The sequence below is a fragment of the Talaromyces amestolkiae genome (genome assembly GCF_001896365.1).
Source record: "Talaromyces amestolkiae strain CIB chromosome Unknown scaffold23.1, whole genome shotgun sequence".
Lineage (NCBI taxonomy): Eukaryota > Fungi > Ascomycota > Eurotiomycetes > Eurotiales > Trichocomaceae > Talaromyces > Talaromyces amestolkiae.
In genome coordinates, this window is record NW_024468059.1 from 203,514 (window position 1) to 231,512 (window position 27,999).

At 47.6% G+C, this 27,999-nt stretch overlaps 10 protein-coding genes across 10 annotated transcripts; 5 read left to right on the plus strand and 5 right to left on the minus strand.

Moving 5' to 3' along the window:
* Positions 1–394: 394 nt before the first annotated feature.
* BHQ10_009228 (uncharacterized protein) lies at positions 395–2,112 on the minus strand (the record flags this gene model as incomplete). The annotated part of the gene is made up of 6 exons (XM_040882121.1): positions 395–569; positions 631–813; positions 888–943; positions 987–1,211; positions 1,273–1,811; positions 1,905–2,112. 6 exons carry the CDS (start codon positions 2,110–2,112, stop codon positions 395–397), a joined length of 1,386 nt encoding a protein of 461 aa, XP_040737730.1.
* A 408-nt stretch (positions 2,113–2,520) lies between these two features.
* On the minus strand, positions 2,521–4,464 carry BHQ10_009229 (uncharacterized protein; the record flags this gene model as incomplete). Its single annotated transcript, XM_040882122.1, has 3 exons — positions 2,521–3,521; positions 3,583–4,003; positions 4,282–4,464. The coding sequence occupies 3 exons, from the start codon at positions 4,462–4,464 to the stop codon at positions 2,521–2,523; spliced, it is 1,605 nt and encodes a 534-aa protein (XP_040737731.1).
* Positions 4,465–7,066: 2,602 nt separating this feature from the next.
* BHQ10_009230 (uncharacterized protein) lies at positions 7,067–8,237 on the plus strand (the record flags this gene model as incomplete). The annotated part of the gene is made up of 4 exons (XM_040882124.1): positions 7,067–7,501; positions 7,556–7,622; positions 7,683–7,973; positions 8,038–8,237. 4 exons carry the CDS (start codon positions 7,067–7,069, stop codon positions 8,235–8,237), a joined length of 993 nt encoding a protein of 330 aa, XP_040737732.1.
* An 862-nt stretch (positions 8,238–9,099) lies between these two features.
* On the plus strand, positions 9,100–10,046 carry BHQ10_009231 (uncharacterized protein; the record flags this gene model as incomplete). Its single annotated transcript, XM_040882125.1, has 2 exons — positions 9,100–9,151; positions 9,226–10,046. 2 exons carry the CDS (start codon positions 9,100–9,102, stop codon positions 10,044–10,046), a joined length of 873 nt encoding a protein of 290 aa, XP_040737733.1.
* A 1,585-nt stretch (positions 10,047–11,631) lies between these two features.
* On the plus strand, positions 11,632–13,148 carry BHQ10_009232 (uncharacterized protein; the record flags this gene model as incomplete). The annotated part of the gene is made up of 2 exons (XM_040882126.1): positions 11,632–11,811; positions 11,874–13,148. 2 exons carry the CDS (start codon positions 11,632–11,634, stop codon positions 13,146–13,148), a joined length of 1,455 nt encoding a protein of 484 aa, XP_040737734.1.
* Positions 13,149–13,515: 367 nt separating this feature from the next.
* BHQ10_009233 (uncharacterized protein) lies at positions 13,516–15,565 on the plus strand (the record flags this gene model as incomplete). The annotated part of the gene is made up of 3 exons (XM_040882127.1): positions 13,516–13,788; positions 13,898–14,195; positions 14,253–15,565. 3 exons carry the CDS (start codon positions 13,516–13,518, stop codon positions 15,563–15,565), a joined length of 1,884 nt encoding a protein of 627 aa, XP_040737735.1.
* Positions 15,566–15,896: 331 nt separating this feature from the next.
* Positions 15,897–17,497, minus strand: BHQ10_009234 (uncharacterized protein; the record flags this gene model as incomplete). Its single annotated transcript, XM_040882128.1, has 4 exons — positions 15,897–16,070; positions 16,128–16,224; positions 16,275–17,319; positions 17,374–17,497. The coding sequence occupies 4 exons, from the start codon at positions 17,495–17,497 to the stop codon at positions 15,897–15,899; spliced, it is 1,440 nt and encodes a 479-aa protein (XP_040737736.1).
* Positions 17,498–19,726: 2,229 nt separating this feature from the next.
* Positions 19,727–22,127, minus strand: BHQ10_009235 (uncharacterized protein; the record flags this gene model as incomplete). The annotated part of the gene is made up of 5 exons (XM_040882129.1): positions 19,727–20,803; positions 20,851–21,015; positions 21,063–21,478; positions 21,529–21,754; positions 21,807–22,127. 5 exons carry the CDS (start codon positions 22,125–22,127, stop codon positions 19,727–19,729), a joined length of 2,205 nt encoding a protein of 734 aa, XP_040737737.1.
* Positions 22,128–24,437: 2,310 nt separating this feature from the next.
* BHQ10_009236 (uncharacterized protein) lies at positions 24,438–25,013 on the plus strand (the record flags this gene model as incomplete). The annotated part of the gene is made up of 1 exon (XM_040882130.1): positions 24,438–25,013. One exon carries the CDS (start codon positions 24,438–24,440, stop codon positions 25,011–25,013), a length of 576 nt encoding a protein of 191 aa, XP_040737738.1.
* A 402-nt stretch (positions 25,014–25,415) lies between these two features.
* On the minus strand, positions 25,416–27,994 carry BHQ10_009237 (uncharacterized protein; the record flags this gene model as incomplete). Its single annotated transcript, XM_040882131.1, has 4 exons — positions 25,416–27,298; positions 27,349–27,479; positions 27,531–27,852; positions 27,907–27,994. 4 exons carry the CDS (start codon positions 27,992–27,994, stop codon positions 25,416–25,418), a joined length of 2,424 nt encoding a protein of 807 aa, XP_040737739.1.
* Positions 27,995–27,999: the final 5 nt, after the last annotated feature.

A 27,999-nucleotide genomic window follows, 5' to 3' on the forward strand; every position in this document is an offset into this window, starting at 1 on the left:
TGAGGCTAGGTTAATATTTGGTGTACTTGGGGGAAAGTTCGTAGTATACTTGAAGAAAATGAGAATTGAAATAATTTTCAGCTACTACTGAATCTATAAATGCCTTTATATAATCACGCTTTCCAGCATCAGTTCCTCTACAGTTCTCGTATGAAAGTTAAATTTCCTGTCAGATTATGAATGAAAGTGCGAAATTATGAAGACTGGATTGTATTTGTTTATTGTTGGAGTAGTTGCGGCAAATGAACCGGTAGACTGAGGCCTTTGAGATCTTCTTTGCTGGCTTTGTTCACAACCAATTGTTCATGCTAGGTATTATTACAAGTCAGTACTTGTTCCATGCCGTCTATCATCCCCTGAGTCTCACGGGACGAAAGAGATTTGATACTAGTCATCAATCACAAACCGGTTGCTTGACTCTCACTCGCATCCCCTTTGTGTCCCACTTCGGATACGGCACGAGAAAGGCATATTTCATCTGCACATCCGACAAATCGGTTTCATACAGATCGAACTCAAAACGACTAAAAACCGTTGCAATAGCCAGGTATAGTTCGGCCTGAGCCAGGCTAAACAAAGAGCGTCAATCGAATGAATGGAGCTTTCAAGGTTTAAAGAGCTGATACTTACTTGATACCTAAACACATACGTGATCCTTTACCGAATGGTACAAAGTGGCGATCTAGATTGGGATTATCGAGCCATCGCTCCGGTATGAACTTTTCTGGATCAGGATATATGTCTTTGTTCATCAGGATATCGACATTGCTCATTGACACGGGAGTATTGCGAGGGATAATCCAGTCGCCGTATCTTAAGTCACTGTCCGGTAGAAGACGTGGATTTCTTGTGGTCACCCCGTGTGCAAGTCGTATTCCCTCACGAACACATCCATGAAGATATGGAAGTTTTTCGAGGTCATGAAAATTGGCATTGTGTACCGCTGAAGACGCTAAAAGTAGTTCACGTCTCAGTCTTCTACTCACTTCAGCGTTGTTAATGATATGAAAACTGGCAACGGTCAAGGCCCAAGAAGTGGTAATCAGTCCGGCTGCCACTATCAACTGTGCTTCGTCACCTAGTCGTTTGTTGGTCGTTTCCTCTTCTGGAAGATCACTATTTAGCAACTCATGGAAAATTGTTGCATGTTTAGTGTCTTGATGTAGGTTGTTGAATCCAGTACGAATTTCTTCTACCTTGCGACCGAGATCCTAGTCTAAAAGTCAGACTAATCTCATGCAAACAGTACTATTGGCAAATGTTTCATTGTACCTTACTCAGGCCAATTACTGGCAACAACCGTGGCTCCATCTTGCTCACTAGCCAGTCAGGGAGGGTGTCCAAGATAGGAAACACGATAGAAAAATGAAGAGCAAATTGGCCTGTGGTATAGATAGCGACTAATGCATCATGTAAAGTTTCCTGAAAGTCGGGCGAATCAAGCTGGTCATATGACTTGGCGAAAGCATATTCAGTGATGACATCTGTAGTCAACGCCATCCAAGCTCGATTCAGGTGCAGCACACGTCCATCGTCGACGGATGCTGACAGTTTTGCGCATAATTTGTCTACCTTTGCCCGGATGACAGGCTCAAACTCCCTAATGCTTTTCAATGAAAAGAATGGACTAAGCGCCTTCCGACGTTGATAATGGAGTTCGTGTTGCCATGTTGAGAAGGTGTCGCTTGCGTAGCCAAAACGGCCGGAGAAATAGGAGTACTTGTGCCGGCGCCCATCGCGTGCATACAAGATGTCAAAGAAGTCAGGATCATTGATGTGTAGCTCCGTAGGAGTGATTCGAATGATTGGTCCTAGATGGCGTCAGAAGTCTTGAACCATGCCATGAACTAAATCGGAAAGCAAAGCATGCGGGAACAGAAAAGAACATATGAACATTGGCACACCGTAGTCATCATGTAGCTTCTGAATATGAGCTGTGAATTGCCCCTGCTGTAGGACATCATAGTAGAACTCATACCAATTGCTCAAGGCAGCTAGCTTGGGTCCGGGGAATTGAGCAAGAGGGCTTAGATAAAGTCGTGCAACAACGAGATAAACTAGGTAACAGGAAACTAATGCTAATGTAGTGGTGATCAACGACATTTCATCCATGATTGAAATGGTCTTGAATCCACAGATGATGACGCAGAATTATTCGCGATCCTTAGCCGTAGGATAATAATTGGTATTTGGCTATACTGACTTTTCCATTCGGGTCGAATCAAGTCGATCCATGGTGAAAGTGAAGGAGGGGCTTAGGCATGTACTACGTAGTAGGAGATCACCAATGAGAAGATCAGGACGGTGACTGGGGGCCTGACCCGGTTAATGATTCTTCTACCCATTTGCACATTTCGTGAAACATCGTATTCATATCAGGTCAAACAAATACTAATTTTTTTGTTCCTTTAAAGTTAGCAATGGACACTGAGATAACTCAGAATTAGTATATAATTACTACAATTCTAACCAAGCGTACTATACACGCAGTAGTAATATACAGTAGACCATTACCCACATCTAGGCCGGGTATGTCGTGTTGGGCGCCGCTGTGCTCAACTTGAAATAACCTGGCTGCAGTTTCTGGAAGACCTGGAAAGGATCATATTTGGCTGACACACTCTTCAACTTATTAAAGTTAGTCGTGCCGTATGATGGAATCACGGCTTGATACTGGCTGGCGTAATTCATGTACAAGTACTCGTTGTACAGTCCGTTGGCTTTGGCATAGGCAATCGTCTTGCTGGTAATGGTACCGAGGATGTTGAGGATGAGGTTGTCGTCTGCAATATCTTCCCACATGAATGACAAGTTCAGAAGTAGGAGGTTTCCATCCGAGGGAGAAAGACCAAGGGCATTTCCACCGTTCTTCTGCATCTGAGTTGTCATGTCGGTGGAAATGACTTGCAGAACAAGGGCAGGAAGATAGCCCGTCGCGTTAGCGGCACGGACGACTTCAGTTTCGAAAGTCTCCACACAATAAGTGATCATTTCCTTGGTGAAAGCAAAAGTGGCAGTCCAGTAGCTCTCGCGCAGACCGTCAGGGTTGGATTCTTGGAACATGGCTGTTACTTCGGGAAGAGTGCGAACTTCCAACGTGTTCTCGTATGCTGAAATTGCAGTAAAGTTCTGAAAGATTGGTGGGTTAATGGTGGCATTTGCGTATTCAAGGTCAGCTACGGCCAGGAATTGACCTTGTGTGTATGCCCAATTCATGATGACGGCGGATTTGGGGTCACTAGCAGCATTGATACCATAGTTGTAGAAGGCGTCAATGGCTTGGTCACTGTAGGTAGACAGGTAGATCAGCGATCCACTCCAAAGAGAACCTTGGACGTGTGTGCTGAGATCGAAACGAGTGACAATGCCGAAATTGTTACCGCCGCCACGCAAGGCCCAGTAGAGGTCAGGGTAGGACGACTGGTTGACATCGATGATGAGACCAGATGCGAGGACAAGTTCGTAATTGACGACGTTGTCGCAGGCCCATCCATACTCTTGCGAGAAGAACGAGATGCCACCTGAATTTGTTAATAATTGTGATCTAAACGATGAAGATCTAGTGGTTGTTCTAGAACATACCTCCTGTTGTCAACCCACCGAGTCCAATCGTCGAGACTCGGCCTCCGATGACCGACAGACCGTACGGCTCAAGATAGTCGTAAACATCGACCCAGACATTACCGGCCCCAGCAGAGGCGACAGTCTGATCCTTGCTTAGGGATATGCTATCCAACGCACCGAGGTCAATGCTAAGTCCTCCTTGAATATTGGAGGCGCCACTGAAAGCAGCATGGCCACCACTTTTGACGGCGAAAGGGCAAGAAAATAATTCTGCCAAGAGCACTGCTGACGATACATCTATAGGGTTGGCTGGTTTGAAGATTGATTGAGGCGTGACCTCTTCTTGCTGCTGAGACCAGAATGATTCCGTCCAATTGGCAAAGCCGCTCTCACTGGAAATCAAGGTTTTGGTGGGAAATAGTTTGACCAAGGCGTATGACTAGGGTTTGAAAGAAGCTCATCAGTTAAGATCTTAATCTACATGAAAGCGCCCATGCAGCGATCAGAATAAATTTTAGCACTCTTGACAGGGGTATAACACGTGCTGTGCATGAGCCATCACAGCGCTGACTGCATGAATGTCGCTAGTCTGAGTAGCGTCTAGACTATCGGCGCAAGGGGCTGGCTCGACCCTTCCACGCATGGGGGCCGTTTTTCTGCAAGTAATTCTTGCGTGACAAGGGATAGGACGAGAGAAACAGAATTGATTGGACTCACCAGAAGAGAGCAGCCATTCTGCGATCGCGGAGTAGGAGTGCTTGTACTGTTCAGGAGAGTTATGTTGACGCCGTTGGCCTGTAGTTGATTCAAGATGTCGGCAGTCGACTGAGCCACAACAGCCTCTGTGACGAGGCTTGCTGTCACCACCAATGTTGCGACCAGATTTGCCACCCCCATCATTTTGTGGATGTTTTAGACAGAAATTACCGCGGCGAAGAACGAATATAAGGAAATATAAGTTAGGGACGAGTGCGTGGGCGAAAACGAGAGTGACTAGGGTCGGAACGAGAGGCCAACGAGGGGTCTTCTTGCAGCCCCACGGGGAAATTTAGGACAAAGAAGCAGCAGAGAAAGCGACTGATGTATCTCCTCCCATCAAAGTCACCAACAGACGGATATACAGAGTACAAGAGATGAAGACAACAGGCAAGTCTGGAGATTTACTGCGCCAAAGCGGTTGCTGTGGTTCTTAAACATTTAAAAGGAGTTCGTCAGCAGAATCGGTCCCTGGGTTTACAGTACGGAGAGACATCCTGATTAGGTATATGTCCCTAGGGTAGAGTTGTGCTTGTCTACGTCCTTCTCAATCAAGGAAAACGTTCGAGAAGTAATAACTTATGGGGTCAATGTTTACAAGTCATAGCGAGAGTTGGTCAAACACTATGGGAGTCTTATTGCGTGCACCCGAAGGATCCGGAAGTTATTTTGCGGCGCGGTCAAAGCAATCTAAATAGTACACTCCGTATTCGCAGGAATGGGATTCAATAGATATGCGTACATGGACCCTTACCCATCTATTAACTTATATGTTTCTATCAAATCTTAAAAGCGTGAATCGAAATCAAGTTGAAACATTTCATCAATGCAGGCCGTTACATTCGGGCCTTGGTGCGAGTCTCATATGCACGTCGTCCAGCCAGGCAGTAACATGGCCAAGACAAATGTAACGATAGATGGGCCCAGGTATTCCTGGAAAGTCGGGGCTAGACTAGCGTGTGTTACTCGGCCCGCCCTTGCGCTGCTAGGAGCACTTAAGTACCAGTGGCATGTCCGTGCTTGCACAGACTCAGTTAGGGCGTCCCCGTAGTAGCACTTCTTCCCGTGTTCGAGGTTGGGACCATTGGGTCGTTTTCTAGTCTTCACTAAGTGTCCGGCCCACGGTTTTAGTATTGATTCCATTCTTCTACCATAATGGCTGTGACTAGTGCTGGTTATGTCATTCCGGAAAGCCTCTCATACAAAGTCCTCTGACGTGAAGCGACTGAATTCGAGTTCATAGGTCTTCGTCCGTGAATCGTGCATCCAATGTGATCGCCTGGAAATACGAGCAATGAATCTGGACTCGAATGGAGATACTAGCATCTACATTCGTTTGAGATTACACATTATAGGATTATGGATTGTGGTTCTACGTACTGTACACCACCTGGAGATTCGGAGCACGCAAAACACGTGCAAGAGAGACTTGATTTACAAGCTAACCGAATAATTAAAAGCGGATCTAGAGGTTCCTAAAGGCCTAAAGTCTAAAGACAGTAATTGACGGCGGCTCGGAGCGTCCTTCCAACCTGCCCTGACTTTCTGGCTGCTCCATAAAGTCGATTCAGTATGCATCGATTGACTCCGTTGAGTGGGTTCCCGCCGCTGATAAGAGCACTCCATCGATCTACGTTCCATGACATGCTTCGTAGCAAGTACGGAGCACGGATGTCACATTCTCAAATCTCGCAAGTCAGTCAGCAAGGAGGCAGAGCAGCATGTCGTGCGATTTCATGCAATAATTTAGTTCTGACTGCCAACTGGGAATCGGGATCCGAGACACCCGATTTAATTTGCAAGCAACATCGAAGGTCTAACCCAATTTGCTTGATTAAGGTGAGGCTTTTATAAGAGGGGTAAGCCCTGATAGATCTCGCAAAGGTTGAATACGACCGAGCATAGATTGCGGTTATTATCAAAGTAATTCTTCTTCAGCCATTTAACATGCTTGATTGTTATTACCGAGAATAACCCGCCCACCAGTAACATTCAGCCCCTGTCTTAGGTGATGAAACTATAGCCGCCCCGAATAGGACGATGTTGGCACTAGTAGTTATCGGCGCCAAAAACGGACAGGCGCCTCGTGTATACAAGCCACTTTCTAGCACTAATTCACTCTGGGCGCATTTTTCGTCAGGCTGGGATTCGGTGGAGGGGTGGAGCAATTTCGCTGCAGTCCTGCAGCAAGTTGTACCTCTGCCCGAGGTGTTCTCTCGATTTTGTGACTCTGTTCCCTGCTAAATATGCCGATTGCTGGCGGGTCTGTCGATGATCATCCGTCTTACTGTGCATCTTGTATCTCGAATTCGCGGTTCACGATCATCTGGAGAGAAAAAGCATATCTATTAAGGGTCTGCCCGAGGCTCCCGAACGCCATAGTGGAACTGCCACACTGTTTTCTGTATTGAGTCAATCAACGAAAGCTTAATACTAAAAGCAACAAAGTTTTAAGTCAAAGTCTATTTCGCTGTCAATTAGGTGGATTCCTTGATCGCCTTTTTGTCTTTCCTTGCTATGTGTGAGGGTTATTTGTGGTCGCAACAGCATTCAACCAGCCAGGTTTGAGTATTCAACAATTTTTCTCGAAGGGGTTGAAATATACGAGGACAACAGCATAGCTGAGGTCGCGTACGGTGGTGACGGCGGTGGTGGAGGAGGCGGATCACCACAACGCATCGCAACACAACAAGCAACGAAGAATTGGACAAGTAGACGAACCTCATAAATAGAAGGAAAACGCACAATGAGTGCAACAGCAGCGAAATTGTTGGTATCTCAGGACCAGGTGCTTTCCACCGGCTATTCTACCATCGCCGTCGCCACGGTCTTCACAATTGCGCGATTCGCAGTTCGATGGACGCAGCAGAAGAGAGAGTTTCAAATTGAAGATGGCATCTGTTTATTTTCATGGGTTTCGTTTCTTGTCCTGGCAATATTGTATATCGTCGTGACACCTGCTTTGTACCGAGTCGACACGGCGGTATCGACAGGGCAGCTGTATCCCGACCTCTTGAAAGATTCATTGTTCGTTGTCGAGATCTTCTTTGCGAATACGATCATCTTCTGKATAGTGCTTTGGTCGGTCAAATTGAGTCTTTTGTTTCTCTATCGGAGGCTCTTCGTGGGGTTACCGGATCAGATGAAATGGTGGTGGGCCGTTCTGACCTTTACAATTTTGGTCTGTACCTTAGCTATCGTCTTGCTTATCCATTCTTCTGACTGATAGAGACAGATGTTCATTGGATGTGTCATTTCAAACTTTACATCGTGCTCCAGTATGCACGCGTGGTTTACGCCTGGTACGTATTGAAATGATCACTGTACTGACTGCAAACGAACCTAACATATATGTTGTCCAGGTGAATGTTCCACCCACCGAGATTCCGTCGCCCAAGTAGCAAGTCTGTACTTCTCCTTCGCCGTCGACGTCATTACCGATCTCATGATTATGCTTCTCCCTTGGAAACTGATCTGGCTCCTTCGCCTCCCGTTTATGGAAAAAGTTGCACTCGGTGGCGTGTTTGGTGTCGGACTTGTATGCGTGGTTATGGCAACTGTGCGTACTGTATCAGTTGGAATGGAATCGAGAAGTGACAACACACCGTCGAGTTCGTGGTTGATGCTTTGGGGGTTGATCGAGACTGCGATAGGTGAGAATTCCCTTTGCCCCATTTGTTCCGATTAAACAGAGGGTCGGGTCTAACACCTACATAGCTGTCGTCGTTGGAACGCTGCCTGCATTTGCAATCTTTTTCCGTCGTCAACATCATAGCAGACGCTATGCAAGCTATCCAAACGGCACTGATGAAAGGGCCCCAGCGAGTTATCGCTCAGGCAGTGATCGTGTCTACCACCCTGCACAAAAGATAAAGTTGAATGCGATCAATGTTACAAGAACGTTAGAAGTGAGCTAGATCCTTCTGTTATACCTTGGTTATCTGCTGGACCGGGCTGATGGTACCCCTGACAGATTACACGATCATCGCATAGCAATGATATGGATCGAGACGAGGACCCTCTGCATGATTCGTATGCAAGGTAGTCTAAAGAATACTTACGTTATTGGCAAATAGTAATATGCTGATACCTGTACAAAACCGAAATTCAATGGGATATGAACACATGGGTTGTTGTCTGTTTTTCTGCGCATTATGAGATACCTGGCTTGGGTGGTAGCGTTCTTGTTAATAGGTAGTTGAGGCGAATACATGAGATCTACAACGGGATCAACATTACAGAGTAAGTTTCATCTACCAGTGTCAACGACCTCATGACCTTCTTGGGTGAGAAGCCAGAGAGAGATAGGAAGTTCATTCTTCGCACATGTCATCAAGAACCGGAGCTCGAGCTTGAAATTCAATCCGACCTCTTCTTCATTACATACTGGAAGCGATTTCGGGTACAGCAATGAAGCTCAATACAAGAGGCCGACGTTGGCTTACACTGATTGATGTGCTGGATACAATGTGAAGGATATGCCAAGATCTAGGCCCAACAAAGGACGAATGCTCTCAAACAGTTGCCATCACGAAACACCAATGCAAACAAATCGTCAAAACAATTAGAGCAAACACTTCACAAACAGACTGGCTACCTAGAGGGGCATGTGACTTACCAAAAAGATTTTCTCCCTCGTCCATCTCTCACCCAACTCATTATCTACCCCTCCAACTACCCTCCAGTGACAACTTCCAGTGACAGCTTCCAGCGACCTTTCCTTGAGCTTCTTGAAAGACATCGTTGACGTAGCAGAGAATATTGACAAGTTCCTGAGAAATGTCCCAGAAAAAGAGCAGCCAAGGCGCCATGGGGCAAAAGCTGACCTCAGGTAAGCGCGACCTATACCTCTGTTGATTGTTGAAACTTTTTTGATGCCCCTGACACTATGTCTTTGATTACTAGAGCGCGACTCTTCGAATAAATCCAAGTCCTGCTATATCTGCAAGGCTGCTAGTGATAAGCTCCTGGAGTGCGTCTCTTGCGGCAAGTACTGTGACCCCGTCTGTGCGTGGGTCGATGCTCAGGAACTTCCAACTGTTTGGAAATGTGCTGAGTGTAAAAGCAAAACTCAACTGTCACCTGCACCTGACATGGGCATGGGCATGGACATGGACACGGACTCTACATCAGAATCATCGGTCGACTCTGTGATTATTATGAAAGGGTCAACCAAAAAAGCGACATCTACCCCTTCTCCTCTCAAAGTCAGCGACAAGGCGGCTCAGAAGTCTGAAATAACTACTCCAAAAGCTGTCTCTAAACGCCCCCTAGACACACCCAAACCACCATCACCACCGCTAGTCGTCATCAAAAGCTCGAAGAAAAAGTCGGAGTCTGGCTCCCCAAGCAAGCGTCAGAAGAAGTCCAACTCGTCCAAACAGCCGGTAAAGGACATGGAAACGCAGACAGTCACTTCTAGCGAGATGCAGTTGTCGAGTTCAAATCAACCAAATGAACTCCAGACGGCGCTTCATACCATTCAAAGTCACCTCGATCAGGTCCATGTGCTTCGTGCGCGCAACGCCGGACTCACCGCTGAAAATAAGACTCTGAAGGAGCGTGCCAATAACGAGGAAGAGACGTCCTGGGAGTTGAAGGAATACAACGAAAATCTTGAAGCGCAGATCAAAGAGTTAAAGGCCGAACGTGACGAACTTCAAGACAAGCTGCACAAGATTCGACGTCTCTCTGGCATTGCTATGCTAGACAATGACGATGCTTAATTGGTTAGGAAGGTTACACTGTCGGGTCGTATCTCTGTGGTGGTGACTTTACGTGCCATTGGCTCTTGATTTTGGAAGCAGTTGCCTCTATGAGAAGAGGCTTTTGCGAGAATCTGGATGCAGGAGAGACGTTTCAAAAATTGTAAATGTATAAAAGAATTCGAAGTTTGTAATAGCAATGTTGTGTTAAAGAGCCTGTATGTTCGTTGAGACTAGCTAGGAACAAACGACTTGGTGAAGACACTTAAAAACAAATTGGCTTTGCTTTCCGGTATCTCTTTTCTCCATGCGGTACAAAGGTTGCACTTTGCATTAAACCGAGCAACTTTTGTCCATATATCCAGAGAAGTTTTGTTTCAGGGTCACTCTCCATCTCAATGTTGCACTAACATTTCATACCATTTTCGGAGGGCGTCGTATTGTGAAAAGAGTTCTAGACAGGTTTTGGTTCACATTACAGTTAGCCACTGACGCTCAACTAGATTTGATCAAGTCCAAAAGAAACTTGCCTTTCGCTGACAAAACAGGTGTTTATAAGCCATGATGTACTGAAAATCAACATATTCAAGATTCGGCAAGGCGTGCAAAAGACGGCCGCATAGAAGGCTGGCTTCAAGTTCCCTTCAAGATGATAAGGCCTGTGATAAAGCTGCCGGAGGAAATTCCCATTCAAATCTTGTGTCTCTTTCCGTGAGATGCTAGATACTGAAAATACAATGGTGGGGAGCTACTGCACTGAATTTCCATCCAAAGCTGATACTGTTGCCCAACCAGAGACCTATAAGTTGTGTAAAAAGCCGTGGGATCACTGTTTTCGTACATGCATACTTCGCACTATAAGAGCATGATCTGTGTAGGAACAGATGAAAGAGTATCATTGAGGCACCGGGGATTCCCTTCAATTCGGATCTCGACGTGTTGATGGGTCCAAATTACCAGTCGACTGAATATACCCCAATATCAGCTTGGTGAAGGGCACGGGATTATAGCACATTCTGGAATCTTTGATTTTCAAAAAAGAATGAGATTCTGAATATTTGGATTGTGATGTTGTGTGAATACTATTTTCCAACATGTGAATGACCTCAACCATTTTCCTCCTTGTATTGGTGATCTTTGGCATTTTCAGCATTTCTCATCATACAGGATACAATAAGGTTGAGCCAGATATTGATCGCTTGATTTATTGTTGTGAACTGAGAGCTCTGGTATCAAAATAGCTTGTGCGTGTTGAATCGCCATGGCGACACCAAAACAGCCCTACTGTCCTGAGCCCACGAACTTTCCTCAGTTCAGACCTTTTTTGTCTCTTTTGCATTTCTCTCTTCAGTCATCCTCATCTCTTTGGACAATCTTCATTCACTACCGCTACCTACCCAGAAACGGCAGTCTGCCTCTTCGAGCTACCAGAAAGTGGTAGGTATCGAAAGAGTCCGATTTCGAGAGGACTTCCGACACCATCAAGTCTCCGACTTAAACGCACAGAAGTAGATCGTTTTTCCACATTTCTGGAGACTGACCGTCCAAGTTTGGCCTCAAAAATTACACAGCACACTGATTATCAGCAGTCGACCACCTCAACAAGATGTGTCCTAAAAGGATTCCCTTGCATTACTTTGATAATACCTACCAGCTAAGAAGCATGGTGATGTGCTTGACGCTAAAGTTTGACGACGTCCTTGACGCAGATATGCTCCACAAATCCCTGGTCCAGTTGATAAAAAACGACCACTGGAGAAAGATTGGAGGTCAACTACGTCTCGGTGTAAGTATTTCTTCCCATGTACGTGTTCTAGAAAGCTAACGCGTGCCCGCGACTATTGCTAGCCACAGAGCCGTCCAGTCGTACATGTCTTCAGCTTGAGCGAGATTCAGAACGGAGAGCCTGTGGTAAAGTTCAGCAAAGTCCACCACGATATGTCTATGGGTGATCATCCAGTGGCATCGAAAATGCACCAGGGAACGTCCCATCCATCTGCACAGCCCGGTGTCGAACAGTTTCGGTCACTCACAGGCCCTAATGGTCGTCCAACATCCTTTCAAGACTATCTTAGCCGCTACTTGCCCCAGATATTCCTCCATATCGTGACATTCAACGACGGAACACTCATGTCACTAACATGGCCTCATACAATGAGTGATATCTCTGGATGGGGACACATTTTCAAAGCATGGTCTGATGTGTTGGGTGGAAAACGCTACAACGCCATTCCTCACCTGGCAGGTTTCGATACCGACGTGTTGGAATATTTTGGCAAAACTCGTCTGGCAGAGCGTTCTCTGATGGAGCCTACTGAGCGGAAATTCATTTCCAAGGTCGGTACCTTGGCACGCAGTATTGAGCACGCGGTTCAGACACCGCATATGGAATCCCGCTTGCTTTGCCTCCCGCGTGAGACCCTTGGCATGCTCGAAGAAAGAACGACGTATGACATGATTATGAACAAGGATGTCAGCGAGATGGATGTGATAAAAGAGTATCTGGCTAGCATTGCTTGTGCGCATATGGAATCGTCGGACCGAAACGTCTGCATTCATGGCTCCCTAGMCCTTCGCCGCCACTATCCTACGCTGGCAGCCAAGCCTGGAGTTTATATTCAGAACGCCACGTTGCCGTACGTAGCTGTGGATCCTATCAAAACGCTTACCGGAGAATCATTCGGGAAAACCGCTATTGCAATCCGTCGAGCCTATGAACTCCAGAGACCGGTCCAGCAACTCATCGCTACTGCCAAACTGCTGCGAACTTCGAATGCGCATGAAAAGCTTCCTACTCTCGGAGATCGAGATGGTCATCATATTTATTTTGTTGAGTGGGCGGATACCCGGTTCTATGCAGCCATTGATTTTCGTCCAGCAGTAGTTCGTTCTCCAAAGGAGGCGACAACCGGAAATGCGCCACAGAGGAAGGGGGTCGGTCGGCCCAGCTATTTCCATTCTGATGTTTTGAGCAAGAGCGCCTTCCATTACAAGGACGTTTTCAATCTCTACGGCAGGGATAACGAGGGGAACTACTGGGTCGGGGCTGTTTTGCACAAGAAGGCAATGCAGAATTTTGACAAGAAGTTTGCAGGGCCTGAGGCAGGGGATGAAGCCGATTGATACTTAATGACTCTGCCTAGCTGGTTACCACTAGTTGATGATCGGGGTTACTTCGTGGGTTTTTCTTTATGACTCACTTGAAATGACATCGCCGTTTGAAGCGCATTAGGACGTTAATTTTTGTAAGAATCAAAATATATCAAAGTAGCCCTAGCCCTAGCCCTACACAGAACAGCCAATCATAAGCCACACAAACATTGCTTATGTAAGTCGATCTACTGAATTTTAATTGGCTACAGGGGAAACAAGCATTTTAAGCCTGAACACTAAGGTTTGAAGGCGTCCAGGGACTCAAATCTGCAAATTCTGCCCAACCACAAGTATGAAAACAATAAAATGATGGGACAACCAACTTCGTGACTCCAAGATGCGAGGCTCCTCTCAAGGTGCACCGCGAACTAAAGCGCAAAATGAAATTGTTGAGAATTTCTCCGGCAGAGACGAACGCGTGCCTGCCGAATCAGGTATCCACCTCCCGGGCCGATCTGGGACTCCTCGTCATACCGAACCTCAACTCGGTAGTCACTGCCTCTTCTTCTTCGGACACGCTGTCTCTCCCTTGGCTCCCCGGCGCCCTCGCTGCTCCACCTCACCCGACTTCTCACTGGCTTCTTGCCTCCTCTTCTCCGCTTCGCGGTTGGTATTATTCATGTGTACAGTAAACTTATGGCGGGGKGCGGCGCAGATTAAGAGAAAAAAGCGAGGCTAGCCGGGGAGAAGTCCTACCAACACACCGACCGAGTCGTTAGATACGGGCACAAGTCCCCTTCCCCTCTTTCCTCTCTTATTTTTTTCTCTCTCGCAACTCTCGACCGGATTACACGATACTCGTCTCTCGGTGGAAAGCAACGATGGCACGATTTATGGGCTTTCGCGGCCATCGGCTGAATATAGCCACCATTCTGTTGGTTGTGCTACCGGCCTACATGTGTTTTGGGTACAACCTGGCTGTCGCCGGAGGATTGCTTACAATGCCGTCGTTTATTGAGCAGTTTCCAAAGATGGACACTGTCAATAACTCGAGCAAATTCAACTCTAACATTCAAGGTATGCACGTCAAACATAGCCTCCTGAGGCCCGTACTAATCCGAGATTGTTTCATAGGTACCGTTGTCGCATTATACACCGTCGGAGGCATGCTGGGAGCATTGTCCACCATCTTCGTGGGAGACTTGCTAGGGCGACGAAAAGTCATTTTTATCGCTTCAGCTTTGGTTATCATCGGGTCCCTTCTCATGTCATCCTCATATTCTCTTGGCCAATTTATCGTGGCCAGATTGGTTCAAGGGCTTGGAACTGGCGCCACCACTGCCACGGTGCCTGTATGGCAGTCCGAGATCTCCGGTTCATCGCATCGTGGTTCACACGTCGTTACCGAGGGTCTGTTCGTGTCTGTTGGTATAGCTGTTTCTCTGTGGGTCGATCTGGGATTCTCTTTCATCGACACGAGTTCGGTCGCATGGCGCGTGCCATTAATCTTGCAAACTTCGCTCGCAATTTTCGTCATGATCTTCATCTTTAAACTACCAGAATCCCCTCGCTGGTTGCTGGGTAAAGGTCGTGTCGACGAAGCACGAGAAATTTTGACTATTCTCCGTGATGTTGACCTAGAAGACGAAACGGTGCGTGCTGAAATTGCCGACGTACAGAGATCGCTCGAACTAGTGCAGAACGCCAGCCGGTTGGACATTTTCAAAATGGGAGAGAAGCGCAATGCGCACCGACTCGCGCTTGGAATGACTGGCCAGTCATTCGGTCAGCTTTGTGGTATCAACTCTCTTACTTTCTATGCGACCGTCATTTTTGATCAGCGTCTGCACATGGGAGGTACAGACTCCCGCATTCTCAGCGGTGGGATGGTCACAATCCAGATTATCGGCGCTCTCTCTGCTATCTTTACAATTGACCGTTGGGGTCGTCGCCCGCTTATGCTTACTAGTGCGACTGGCATGTGCATTGCAATGGCTGTGCTTGCCGGTACGAGCTCGACAAGTGGCAATCAAGCAGCCCTTATTGTTGCGGTCGTTGCTCTTTACGCCTTCAACTTGTTTTATCCATTCGGCTTCCTTGGCCTGCCGTTCCTCTACTCGACAGAGGTGGCACCTCCACATCTACGTGCGAAGATTAGCGGCATCTCCAACTGCATGACTTGGTTATTCAACTTCGTTGTTGTCGAAGTCACTCCGACCGGCTTTCAGACAATCGGTTATAAATACTATATCATTTGGGCAGTTATCAACTTTTCCATCGTCGTGACTGTTTATTTCTTCTTTCCCGAGACTAATGCGCGATCCCTGGAAGAGATGGATGAGATTTTCATGGAGTCGCGCAACATTTTTGATGCTCCGAAACTTGCAAAGAATTTGCCCAGGAAGATGCCTCCGCTTGATGACTTTGAAGATGAGTCTAAGCACTAGGTTCCTTCAATTGAAATGAAAGACTATTCGATTATACGAGATGAAGACTTATCAGGTGTATCAAATTACTTTGTATAAGTTATAAGTCCATGGTTAAAACCGGACAACTTTATCGGAGATACCATCAATGCAAGCCAGTATGGACTTATACAACAGTGTTTGACCCAAACTCACAGTCAATGAATTAGAACTCTTCTATTGTCTATCCACATGTAGCCAGGCTGGTTATACCATGAGGTGTAACCCTTGTATCCAACTTAAGCAACCAAACTTCGTTCATCACATTATCATTATCAACGCGTCTGGCGTCATCTTGCAGTAATGCACCAGGTCAGTTTGAATCAGATTCCCTCAATGCCTCCTCACGCTCAATCTTCAGATCTCCCTTGGTCACTCCAATCTCCTTGATGACCAACCAAGCAGGGAAAAGGGCTACAGCCCAAAGGCCGAAGTTTAGGTAAATGTCGCCGACGGCGCCCATGATTGAGACGCTAGAGAGGCCGTACTATTTTCTTTGTTAGAGTCGATCTTTTTTTCGTGAATAGATGAAGGGAAGACTTACGCTAACAGCTTGGGCAGCAGACTCTGTACCACGAAGCAGACCTGCGATGCGGATGACTTCCTGCTCGTTTTTGGCCAGGTTACCGATGACAAAGTATCTGCTGTTGTTAGTATCGCATACCGGTTTCGGGACAGAATTTTAACTTACAGGTAGAGATAGTTGACCTGAAATCCAATGACCCAAAACAGGAACAAGGCAAACCCAGAACCAAATCCAGGATCAACCCAGTCGTACACTGGCTGAGTACGATTGTATCGCGTGACCAGTATAGTGCCCCATATCCACCATGCTCCCTGTAACCCTAGGACAACGATAAAGGAAGTCCTGGCTCGAGTCTTGAGTGAGACTCTTCTCGTGTCCAGATACGCACCGAGTAAGTTCCCGCTGATAAGGGCGACAATACCAGACAAGAACGATCCTAACGCGCGAGCTCGGACTGAGAACCAGAGACCCTGGTACGTGAACATGACAGCCTCGCTGTACACCGCCTGACAGATCAGAGGCACAATAAGCAAGAAATCACGACTGAAGAATAGCTTGACGACTTCTTTCAACTCCGCGGTCCAACTCTGCTCAAATATTCTCAGACGAACGGGTAGGCCATCCGTTCGTTGGACCTTTTTCGGCGGCGAGAGGAGTAATCCCACAAACGGCGCGAGAGCTTGTAGGGCAATGAACAGCTCAAACACGGTATACGAAACTTTGCCAGCGTGGTTATCTTTGGCATTGATACCCAAGTTCACGGCTCCTCCGAGAATCTGGCCGGACACCCGGAAACTGAGCCAAAAGCCTAGAAATCGGCCCTGATTATACGGCTCGGGATACGCGAGTGCAATAGCTGCCTCCGCCATCCAGAATATTCCCGCCGACAAACCGCACAGCGCCGCGCCGAAGAGAACGAGCCAATCCGTGCCGTACCTGTTATGCGTATACAGACCCGCTGCAAAGGGCGCGTAGCCCACTGTTCCGAGGATGAATGTCCATTTTATACCGATGTATTTTACAATCACCGTCCCGAAGAAGCAAGAAAGAACCATGAGGCAGAATGTTAGCGCATTGGCCGTGTTGACGAGGTAGGGTTTCTCGTCGCCGCCGCCGCCTAGGGAGTTCATGGCTCCCCAGATGCCTGGGGCGAGGAAGTTGCAGATTCCGAGGATGAGGGCATTGTAGAATGTTGAATGGAACCATTTTACTTTTTGTCCGTTAGTGCTGGCTTCGATGTGAAGAAGGTTGGAGATTCGCTTACCTTTGTGGGTTTGGTTTTGCTTAGAGCGAGCAGTGATTTCTTCATCGACAGGATGGGATGTTGTTGCGAGCGTTGTTTCCTTATCGGTGGGCGTTGACCCGGAGAGGTCTTCTTTGTCTGCCATTGTACCAACTCTCTATTACCTTTCTTGAAAGGGAAGCTAAAATGAACCCAAGATGCTGACTCTCAAATTTTCTCTCGACAGTGCAGAACCACTTGGTTATATATCCATGCTGATCCTATACAAAGCGCAATCGTAATTCGGTGTCTGAAAATTCTTGTACAGTCAGCTTAGTGGATCAACAATTGTGCATGGCGTGCTTTTGCTTTCGTAGTACGGTGGTGGTTGATGTTGATATCGGCAATTATAGGGCTACACATGCCTCTTTCGGTACTTTTTAGTCGACATCCTAAGACGATCGCGAAATCTTAATACAATGCGACAAAGATAAGATGATCTGTTGTGTCTGGCTGAAAGGTTTTTAGAGGGCGGTATTGGTGTAATTTAAAGAGAGGATAGCATCATCAATCGCACATCCAGGGTATCGATGGCGTGATACAATCTCCTCTTTCCCGCTTGTTTACTATGTACCTTTTCTTCTCCCCTCGTTTGATCTCCGCGCTCTTTTTCTGGCCTTTATATTAGTATTGAGCCTTTTGTCCGAGAATTTAACGTCACGACATGTTACTCTTGAGTGATTAGAGATTCGGTCGTAGAGAGGAGGGACACTAATAGATATTCGCAGATAGCGAGACAATCTGGAGCAATTTGGATCTGCAGTCAAGCATTCCGTATCAAGTTAGTGACTTGATTAAAGTTGAAGCCGAGAAAAAAACCCAAGAAAATTAAAAAGACAGAGCGCTGATGGTAGAATGGTCTAGTGGTTTAAGGTAATAATAGGCAACGGCTGGCCACTTCCGTTTCAGACAAACAATCACAATTAACTTCCACTAAATATGGAGAATATCGACTACTACCTAATCAATAATAATAAGAATCTTCCCTATCGACTTGCCCGCTAGATATTTCTACCACATCTTCTCCACCTGCTCCATCTTCCACTCCGTGACGGCAACATGCAACTTATTCCCACGAAAGAAATTAAATAAACTCCTCTACCTTAGCGGGGTTCGCAATCAGCGAGCCTACGTAATCAGCAAACCTACAAGCGTAATATCCTTGAACAAAAACGTCTGAAACGGCATGGTGATTCCATGCTTCGGCTGACCCAGCAGCTCCATCGTGCTGTGTTTGAGGGTCAGGTCTGTTGCGAGCTTGATTGCGGAGGGCTAATACGTTGCGAGAACCGTGGTGTCGAGACCTGGATAATCGATTGCGATGGCGTCGTTTTGTGAGTGATTTTCCGGCGGGGTCGGTGGATAGTACGAGAATGTCGGGCGCGTGATTGTAGGATGCTACGGCGTCGAGGGCGGAGTGATTTATTTACGTCGATTGCGACGACTTTGTAGCCCTATGTAACTCGTCAGCTCTATCTTCTGAGGCCAAAAAATTGAAAAGGATCGTACCATGCATTTCACGACCTGAGTGACGATATGACCTAGCCCGCCATTACGACAATGCTAATAGAGCCGCCTTTAGGTACTTTGGCCCGAAGAATCCCACCGTAGATGGGGATGCCGGCGCACATCAGGGGAGCAGCAGTCGAGATGTTCATGCCATCTGGGAGTTTCATTGCAAAGCGGGCGTCTCTGCATACACCATTGCAAATCCGTGTGGCAGAACCCAGCGACTTTGATGCGGACCAAGATCTGATGTGATTGTGGTCTTGGGACTGGTACTTCAGAGACGTGTCAGGGTTCGTCGAATTGTTGAATCTGAATTGCTTTCATTATTCGCAGGATTTATTATGTTCTCGACGTCAGTCTCCGTGCCCCCAATGGCTATTTTATATTTCTCCGCGACGTTGGAGAAACCCCTATATATTCTCTCCTCAAAGATACACTGCTCCAGATAGTTAGTGATTTGACGTGTGACTTGGTTTGAGGCACTTTTCCGATGCACTGATTAAAATTGATCAGTATGTAACAAATCTTGAAGAAGGCATACCAAAACCAGCCTTGTAGTGTCCTCATAGTAATTAAGCTCACCTAATCACCCCACATGAAGGTGGCTACCGCGGGCCACTAACCATTAGTATGGGGGTCTTGTCTAGATCTGCTACAATGAAGGTCTGAGTACGTTGACATCGGTTAATTCCTGAACTGCTCAATTCCGACTGCGGATATCAATTTTGGACCAACTAACGATACAGCATAATCGACTATAGTCGTCACTAGAGATATTGACACAATCTAAGAGCCAGTCTTGTATCGTCAAAGAATGAACCTTTGTTTATTTATCGACGGCAAACCGGTCCAAGAACTTAAATGTGGCAAGGTCCTCCGTCAGTTGCTTGACAAAGTCGTCACTGACGGAACCTCCAGTAACCACACCAGTCCGATCAGTGCTGATATCTACCGCTGATAGAGCTGCACTGGCACCGCCCACTGCTCCAACTGGCTTGCCAAAGCGGAAAGCATCAACCAAAATCTGACTAGGACGGCCTGCGGGATAGAGTGTAGTGATGGATCCTGCTGTAAAGGTCTGAGGTCCAAAGAGACCTTCAGCACCGGAACCGACAATGACGGCATCAAAATTCGTTGCGTCTGACCCAGAGTACGTAGCTGACACGTTGGAAGTAAGATGCTCGGCGACAATGACGACGTCCACGTTAGAGCCCGCTAGACTTCGTGCTAAAGCTTGCCCCTCGGCGATACTACTCTCATTGTTCACTGAAGCGAGAACTCCGACTTTGAGGCCGTCAATCTTCTTCAATGGAGTACCGAATGTTCCAACGTTAGACGTCTTGTTGCTGTGGTAGTACTTAGAGTCCGGTTTGGGTGCAGGGATACCAACTGCAGAAGCCACAAGTGTTGCTAGCGTGTTGTTCACGCGGTTGATTTGACTAATGAAAGTGCTTTTAACATCCTCATTTCCCACCAAGGATAACTCGAAACGCAAAGCATTGATGAGAAATTGTTGCTCAGCGGCTGTCAGGGAGTTGTAGAACAATCCAGGCTGAGACCATACATCGGCGAATGTTGGACTAGTGGCACGAACAAGGTGTCCGTCCGTTGAGCGCCCGGGGGTAGTAAAGAAGCCATTTCCGACAGTCTCGTTGGCCTGCTTAGGAGAGCCATTATTCAAAGTGTTTGGTGAGTATGCTGCTGTGTTCAAGGGAATAAATATTTGGCCAGCTCCATCGCGGTTGTTGTTGTGGATAGGAACACGAGGACGGTTGATTGGGATTTGTTCAAAGTTGGGACCACCGTTACGATTCAACTGAGTGTCGAGGTAGGAAAATATACGGCCTTGGAGAAGAGGGTCCTCGGTGAAGTCAATACCACGGACAATGTGACCCGGTTGGAACTATCGCTGTCAGTTAGAGGTTATGTGCAAAGAAGAAGCCGACCTACCATGACTTGCTCGGTCTCAGCAAAATAATTCAACGGATTACGATTAAGTTGCAATTTTCCGAGTGGAGTGATAGGGACATCTTCGACAGGGAGAATTTTGGTCGGATCCAACAAGTCGAATCCGTAGCTTAGAACATCCGATTCATCGATAATTTGCACACCGAGCTGTTCATGTTAGCGAATTACCTCCTATCGAATGGACATCGACATACCTCCCACTCAGGATAACGGCCAGCCTCAATGCTATTATACAAATCCTGTCTCATGTAGTCGGCGTTCTTGCCGGAGACTGCCTGAGCTTCCTCCCATACGAGACTAGCACGACCTTGCAGTGACGTCCAGTGAAACTTGACCAGCTTCGAAGAGCCATCATTGGTCACGAACCGGTAGGTGTGGACACCGAATCCGTCAATGTGACGGAAAGATCGTGGAATCCCATGGCCGGCCATTGCCCAGAAGAGGGTGTGCAAAGTACTCGGCTGTTGACCGAAGAAGTCATAGGCAGTGTCATGTGCAGTAGCAGCTTGTGGGATTTCGTTGGCTGGCTGTGGCTTGACGGAATGAATGAGGTCTGGAAACAAGATAGCATCTTGGATGAAGAAGACGGGGATATTGTTTCCAACAATGTCTGCTAAAATCAGTAACATATCGTTAGACGAGTTGAAGTGAAAGACTGACCATAATTGCCTTCGTCGGTGTAGAAGCGAGTAGCGAAGCCGTGAACGTCACGAGCGGTATCGGCACTTCCTCGGCTGCCTGCAACAGTCGAGAAGCGAACAAATGTGGGCGTTTCCTTTCCAGCAGCTCCCAAAAATGAAGCAGCAGTGATGTTGGACCAGTCGGCATATGAGGTGAATACACCATGAGCACCTGCACCTCGCGCATGCACAGCACGTTCCGGGACCTGGAAATGTCAGAACCATCCTTGAAGCAGGAGATATAACGATAGAACTTACACGTTCATGATCAAAATGTTGGATCTTCTGACGGAAGATGAAATCTTCCAAGAGTGTCGATCCACGAATGCCGGCCTTCAAACTGTTTTGATCCCCAATCGGGCCGCCTACATCGCTAGTGAGGTAGGAATTGTTGTCGTTGAGGTAGAACTCGGATAGAAAGGCTTCGGTTTCGGAGGAAGCATTGGAATTGTCACGCTTTCCGTGGTGATGGGGGTTCGCAACGCTGCCTACTGGGATTTCGCCAGTCAGCATCGGGCATGCAGCCGAAGCTGTGGTAATGAGGCCGGCTAAGGCGCCGAGGGAGTATAGGCCTCGCATCTTGCTGGGTTGTCAGATTCTGAGAGCAGAGGATTGATGAGAGAGAGGTCAATCAAGTGAGAGATGAAGCAGAGATAAATGCAGTCTGAACATGCGGCAATGATGCATGCGCTGTACAATGCGAGAAAAAAGAAAAGTGCAGAAACGAACAGATGCAAGTGAGGGGAAGAGAAGACAGAAATACTTCTTGTCGCTCCGTGATTCCGCAAAGACCACACGGAGTTGCTGCCCGCATCATCGCGAAGGAAAGAACGACCGCCATGCCGAGAGACGCACTTACCTCAAATGTTTCGATGAATCATCATGCTAAAATCTCATCTTGCCGACTACGGCTGAATTGGACAATCGACCGGGTTCGCATTCAAGGATCAGCGCCTTTTTCCTCTTTCGTCAAGATGTTTCCGTAATCATCCTGATTGATTGAATGATCAGTCAGAATGCTGGTCTACGCGGGTCTAGTCGTTGTACAGCTTATTAATTTCCTTGCTGCGATAGGCCGACTCAAATAAATTGAGCGACTGAGAAAAGCGATTCATAATTCGAGATGGGCTGTTTATTAACTCAATTGAAGCCTAATTTCTGCTCGGTGCGGAATTCCTTCGGATCGAACCCGCTTTTCGCTGTCGATCACTTGGTATACGATCGTTCGTTGGTCAATTGCTCTCTCATTTATGACAGCTCGGTGATATGTCCTTGCAGACGGCTGCCGGAGTTTCGTACCATCCGGGCCTGGTTGTAATTGCTGCAGTTTTTGAGCCTGGGAACTTTAAATGACCTTTTTCCATATTTGTATCTATGTTTACATCGATGGGAAATTAAAGAGTCGGAGTACAATGGCGTGATGGACACCGCCATATCATGATTAATTGTGATGCATATCTAGGTCGGTAGGTAATTGAAAAGCTGGACCGCAATGCAACATTGGACGAACATACGCTAGAGCACAACACCTATTTGTGCTTCAGTTGTCACCAACCACTAATTCTCATGGAGGAATAGTTCCGTGCCCACTCCTTATAATGAGCTTAATTTAGTTCTCTGCGCGTCCTTGTAATCGCATTCTTGGCTAGATCGAGTCGGCTCATCTTTACGGCATATTTGGCGGCTTGGCTCTGCTCGGCGTCCAGTCGGACTTGGTGGGCACTACACAGACTTCACCGAGTCTACTACGTAGTAGGTCATGTAACGTGTAGGGTGCTGGAGTATTAATAGTAACTGTGTCTTGTGATGGATATAATCCTTAGGATCGTTGCTATACCTGAGATAAATAAATACAGCACAGGCCGCCGCTCAAAACATATGACATCGATTACCTAATCTACAGAGTCATTTCTCGGAGTTTTCTCATGCGATTGGACCTTGCAAGATGCCTCCAAGCAGTCAAGCAATGATTGGAAGGGGTTAATTAGGGTTGTTTCCGCTCTAGTTCGGGAGTTGTTTGGCCGTTGGCCTGACGTGTGCTGGCACAGTTCGATGTTGTCCTCAGGCATCTGCCCAGTATACGATGCATGCCAAGCACAGCAATCCAGAATATTCGCCGCATACCAGTTTGCAGGCATACTTACTACGTACGAACTAATAGTATGTACTTAGCCTGAATACACCCATGGTACCTACGCAGAGAACTCAAGTACTTGCAGGGCGCAAGGCGCGCTTGATGATTTAAGCCTTTTGCTACGCACATGCAGGCAATCCTTTCAGGGCACTGGACACTGGATACTGCTGACCGCACAGATTTTTCCTGTTTGTTTGTTCTCTCCGCCTCTCCGCCTGTCAATATATTTCCTTTTCTCTGCACTGTCAGGCGGAGAAATCCGGGGTACCTGAGGCACCCCCAGGCATTAAAGGGCCCAAAGCGAACTAGTGTATCAGACTCTAGTGACGTCACCGTCCTGCAGCCAATCAGGCGTCAGAACGGCTGGCACGAGGGGCGGGTCTCCACCTGCCTCTTTGGAATCGGTGAATGAAACCGTCGCAAAAAGTAAAAAGCCTCAACGTCCGTTCGTCATTCCCCCTCTACTCTGTGCTGCTGTTAGCTGTCATTGTTGCCTTTGACACTGTGTTGTTGCCTTTCTTTCTCTCTCTGAGGAATATGACTATCTAATATTTCTTACTCACTTTGAGGATTGAAGATTTCACGATTTCGGTGGTCAGCATGAGTGTGACATGGAAGATGATGTGACTGTCAGTGCACGCACCTAGGAGATCTACACGGCCTCCTCTTTGAACAGCACTCTACACAACACTTGTACACAATCTGACGCGACCACAGTTGAGAATCCTACCCTTCATCATCAGAATTAACACAAAATGCCCGGCCTGTCTGACGCGCCGTCAGGTCTGACCAGACAATGCAGCCATTCCAACGACATCTCTGCGCTGAGTCCGTCCTCGGCGCCATCAACCCACAGAGCCTTCTCATTTGTTCGCTCGTCGTCATTCTCCTTCAGCAAATCGCGTTCTTTCACCGAGCCACCTCCAATTCCTGAAAGCGACAAGGAACCGATTTTCGACGAAATCCGCGACTGCGACGAAGCGCCGTACCCCATACCACCACAGATGAGAAAGATGTCCGCGCCAGGTCCGATTGATATCAAGAAACACAAGGCGGAATACAAGAGCCTTAACGGGAACAATCACAATCGGTCAACCTCGAAAACATTGTCGGCCTCTGTCCCAGCAGAGTTGCCAAGAACGCCCTGTAGCGCAGTGCCCATGCCAGTGCCACCACACAAGCACAAATGGCTCAACAAAATCGATCCACGCTTCAATGCCAAGCTGATGGAAGAAAAACAAAAGACCATCGAGCGACAGGAACGGGAGCGCAAGAAGAAGAAAGAGGACGACGAGATGATTGGAGAGTTGCTACACGGTTGGGCCAAGTAGTTCTCTCTTCTTATGATTTTTCTTACTCTCAACGGTGGCTATTTCCTTCGTGTTAAATGATTTTTTGCAAATATTCGAGTTGACTATTTCTTCTCTTTCTGCTTTTTTGCCCCGTTTATTTTTGTGCTTGTTTGAGTCTTAACGCGATGATATCCCAGTTTCGAGAGCATTTCAAATTGCATCGGTTCTTTTGCATGCATACAAATTGTATGTACTATTTTAAGTATGTCTAAATTCTAGTGGTCCTTGAGAGCAAGTAAGTAGCGGTTTACAATCAAACAGTCACCAATGGTTCCACGCAATATGCCTAGATCTTCGATTCGAATTCAAACATACTAATACTAGATGTCGGAGTCTGCCAACATTACTGATGTCTGTCTGGAACTCATCAACGAGCTATGGTTACAGCAACTTCAAACTCCCACTCAGAGGCAAATCGCGACTACTCCACCCAGCCAACACACCAAATGTTCCCGACGGAATCACCCATTCCTGCTTCACCACATCCCACGACGAAACATCTATGCGCCTCAGATTAAAGGTCAGCGTAACCGACTGTCCTGAGTACAGGACGTTGGTTCTATCAAACCCGCGAAGTACCTTGACCGGGGTCGGCAGTCCGTCATCAGAGATATTGGTCTGAGATGAAGGGAATGACAGATAAACCTGCGGCACGGCACGACCTGCGAGTTTGCCTGTATTCTGCACAGTGACTTGCACACTGGAAAGCACGGTGTATAGATCTGAGTTTCCTCCCGGCGGCGCAACAGTTCCATTAAGAGCGCGGGGAGTCGCTGACACACGGCTCGCATTCGTCGAAACGAGTAGATTCGATATCGAGAAGTTGGTGTACGACAACCCATAACCAAACTCATACCGCGGCGTGATATTCTGATAATCGAAATGACGATAATCAATCATCAGGCCCTCGGTAAAATTCGCCTGCCAAAGATTCGTATCACTGTTGTCGACGTCCGTGAAATTTACAATCGGCGCGTTGTAGTCGCTTGCGTTGTACGCGATTGTGTACGGGAGTTTTCCAGATGGATTAACATCGCCAAATAGCACGTCGACGATAGAGTTGCCTGCTTGCTCGCCGGGAAGATGCGCGGCGATGATACCCGTGACGTTGGCGTTGTCTGCCCAGGGTAAGAGGTTTGCGCCGACAGAGTGGAGGATGACAATGGTGTTGGGACAGCCGCCGTAGCTGGTAACGGCTTCGACGAGAGCGGTGGAGTTGTCGTCTGCGATCAAAGTGGTGCGGTCGTAGCCTTCGGTTGCGTATGATTTGAGGAATACAAGACAGACGTCAGCAGCTGGGTAGACTGTGTCCAGTGTGCTTGAGGATTGACCCAGGAAGTTGCTGGCGCCTTGAGTCAAAAGGGTATTGTCTGTGATATATTGCACCAAGGCGTGAGGGTTGCGGTACTTGATTGCCTCTAGCGGTGCGACGAGGTTCGTGAATCGACCTGCTCCCGAACCACCGCCAACAGCCAGCACGCCGTTTGTGTTTGATGGATCGTACGGTCCTCCGGATAGATCAGCTGCGTCATTGCCAAAGACTGAGATGCGTTTGATTTTTTTTGACAAGGGGAGGGCATTGTCTATATTCTTGAGAAGGACTGCACTCGCACCGCCTATTTCCCGAATCAGGTCGCGGTGATTACCTCTGACATCTCGATTGATGTCGGACAAATTTCCCGTATTGAAAGGGTAGGAGAAAGACGGCAAATCATTTCCAAACAATCCATTAGATATCTGCGCTGTATCGAGATCAATAGTCGGATAATCCTTCGAATCCTGATTGAGATAGTAGTATGGCGTCAGGATGCGTTTCACCATATCATCAAGTCTCGACTCCGAGAGACTGCCATTGTTGATCATCGTGGTCAGATTGTTCCCAAAATACGAGGTGGCGGCACTATCAACCCAGTCAAGTGCGCCGGGCATATCCATATCCAATCCGGATAGCGCCGAGTTAAGACCCGAGTGTGTACCGCCCCAGTCTGATACGACATAACCCTGAAATCCGAGCTCCTCTTTGAGTAGCCCGTTGAGAGTCTTGCTGTTTTCGCATGCATATGTCTCATTGATACGGTTGTAGCTACACATAATCGACGCCATGCCGGCCTTAACGCCTTCATAAAAGGGCCATAGATACAATTCGTGGAGTGTGCGGTCATCGATGTTGGAGGAGACGGCTTCTTGCTCGGTTGTGCCGTTGGGGTAGGTCGAGGGGTTGCGCTGGGTTTCTTGTTCGTACCCGATGTAGTGTTTGCCGCATGCTAGTCCTCTCATCAGTATCCTGGTTTGAAAGAAGGGTGTTGAGGCTTACCCTGCACTTTTTGGGATTGCATTCCTTTGATTGTCTCGGCAAAGGAGATGCCGGTCAAATAGGGATCGGGCGAGAAGCCCTCCCAGTTTCTGCCGCCAAGGGCAGATCGCCCTAGAGGTCCTGCAACAGGCCTAACCAGACTATCAACATATGACCGTCCTATCATCAGGTAAGGGACATACCCAAGTGCAACATGCGCGCCCTTTCCTCTAAACTCAGCTCCCATATCTACACCACGCTGATAAAGCAAGCCCCTATCCCAAGTCGCCGCCACAGAGACACCCGCAGGGAACACACTCGCATAGCTAACTTCTCGAATAGCCAAAGGCCCATCCTGGAGACAGAGGCCGTTAAAGCCTATGCGTGGGATTGCAGCAATGTTGCCGACGCAAGGGCCCGTGACGCCTGTGACTAGGAATGCTTTTTCAGTGATGTTGAGTTGTGCAACGGCGGAGGTGGCGCGGAGAAAGGCTGCGTGCCAGTCTCCGGCGCCGGTTGCGTTGGCTGTATTCGTACGTCAATGGATAAATGCGATGCTAAGTGAGGGATGCTACGTACGAGAAGGATAGACCTGTTCATCGATGTACTGGCCATGAACTAACTGTGCGCCGAGGGCGACAGTCGCGAGAATAGTTGACCGAACCATCGTCA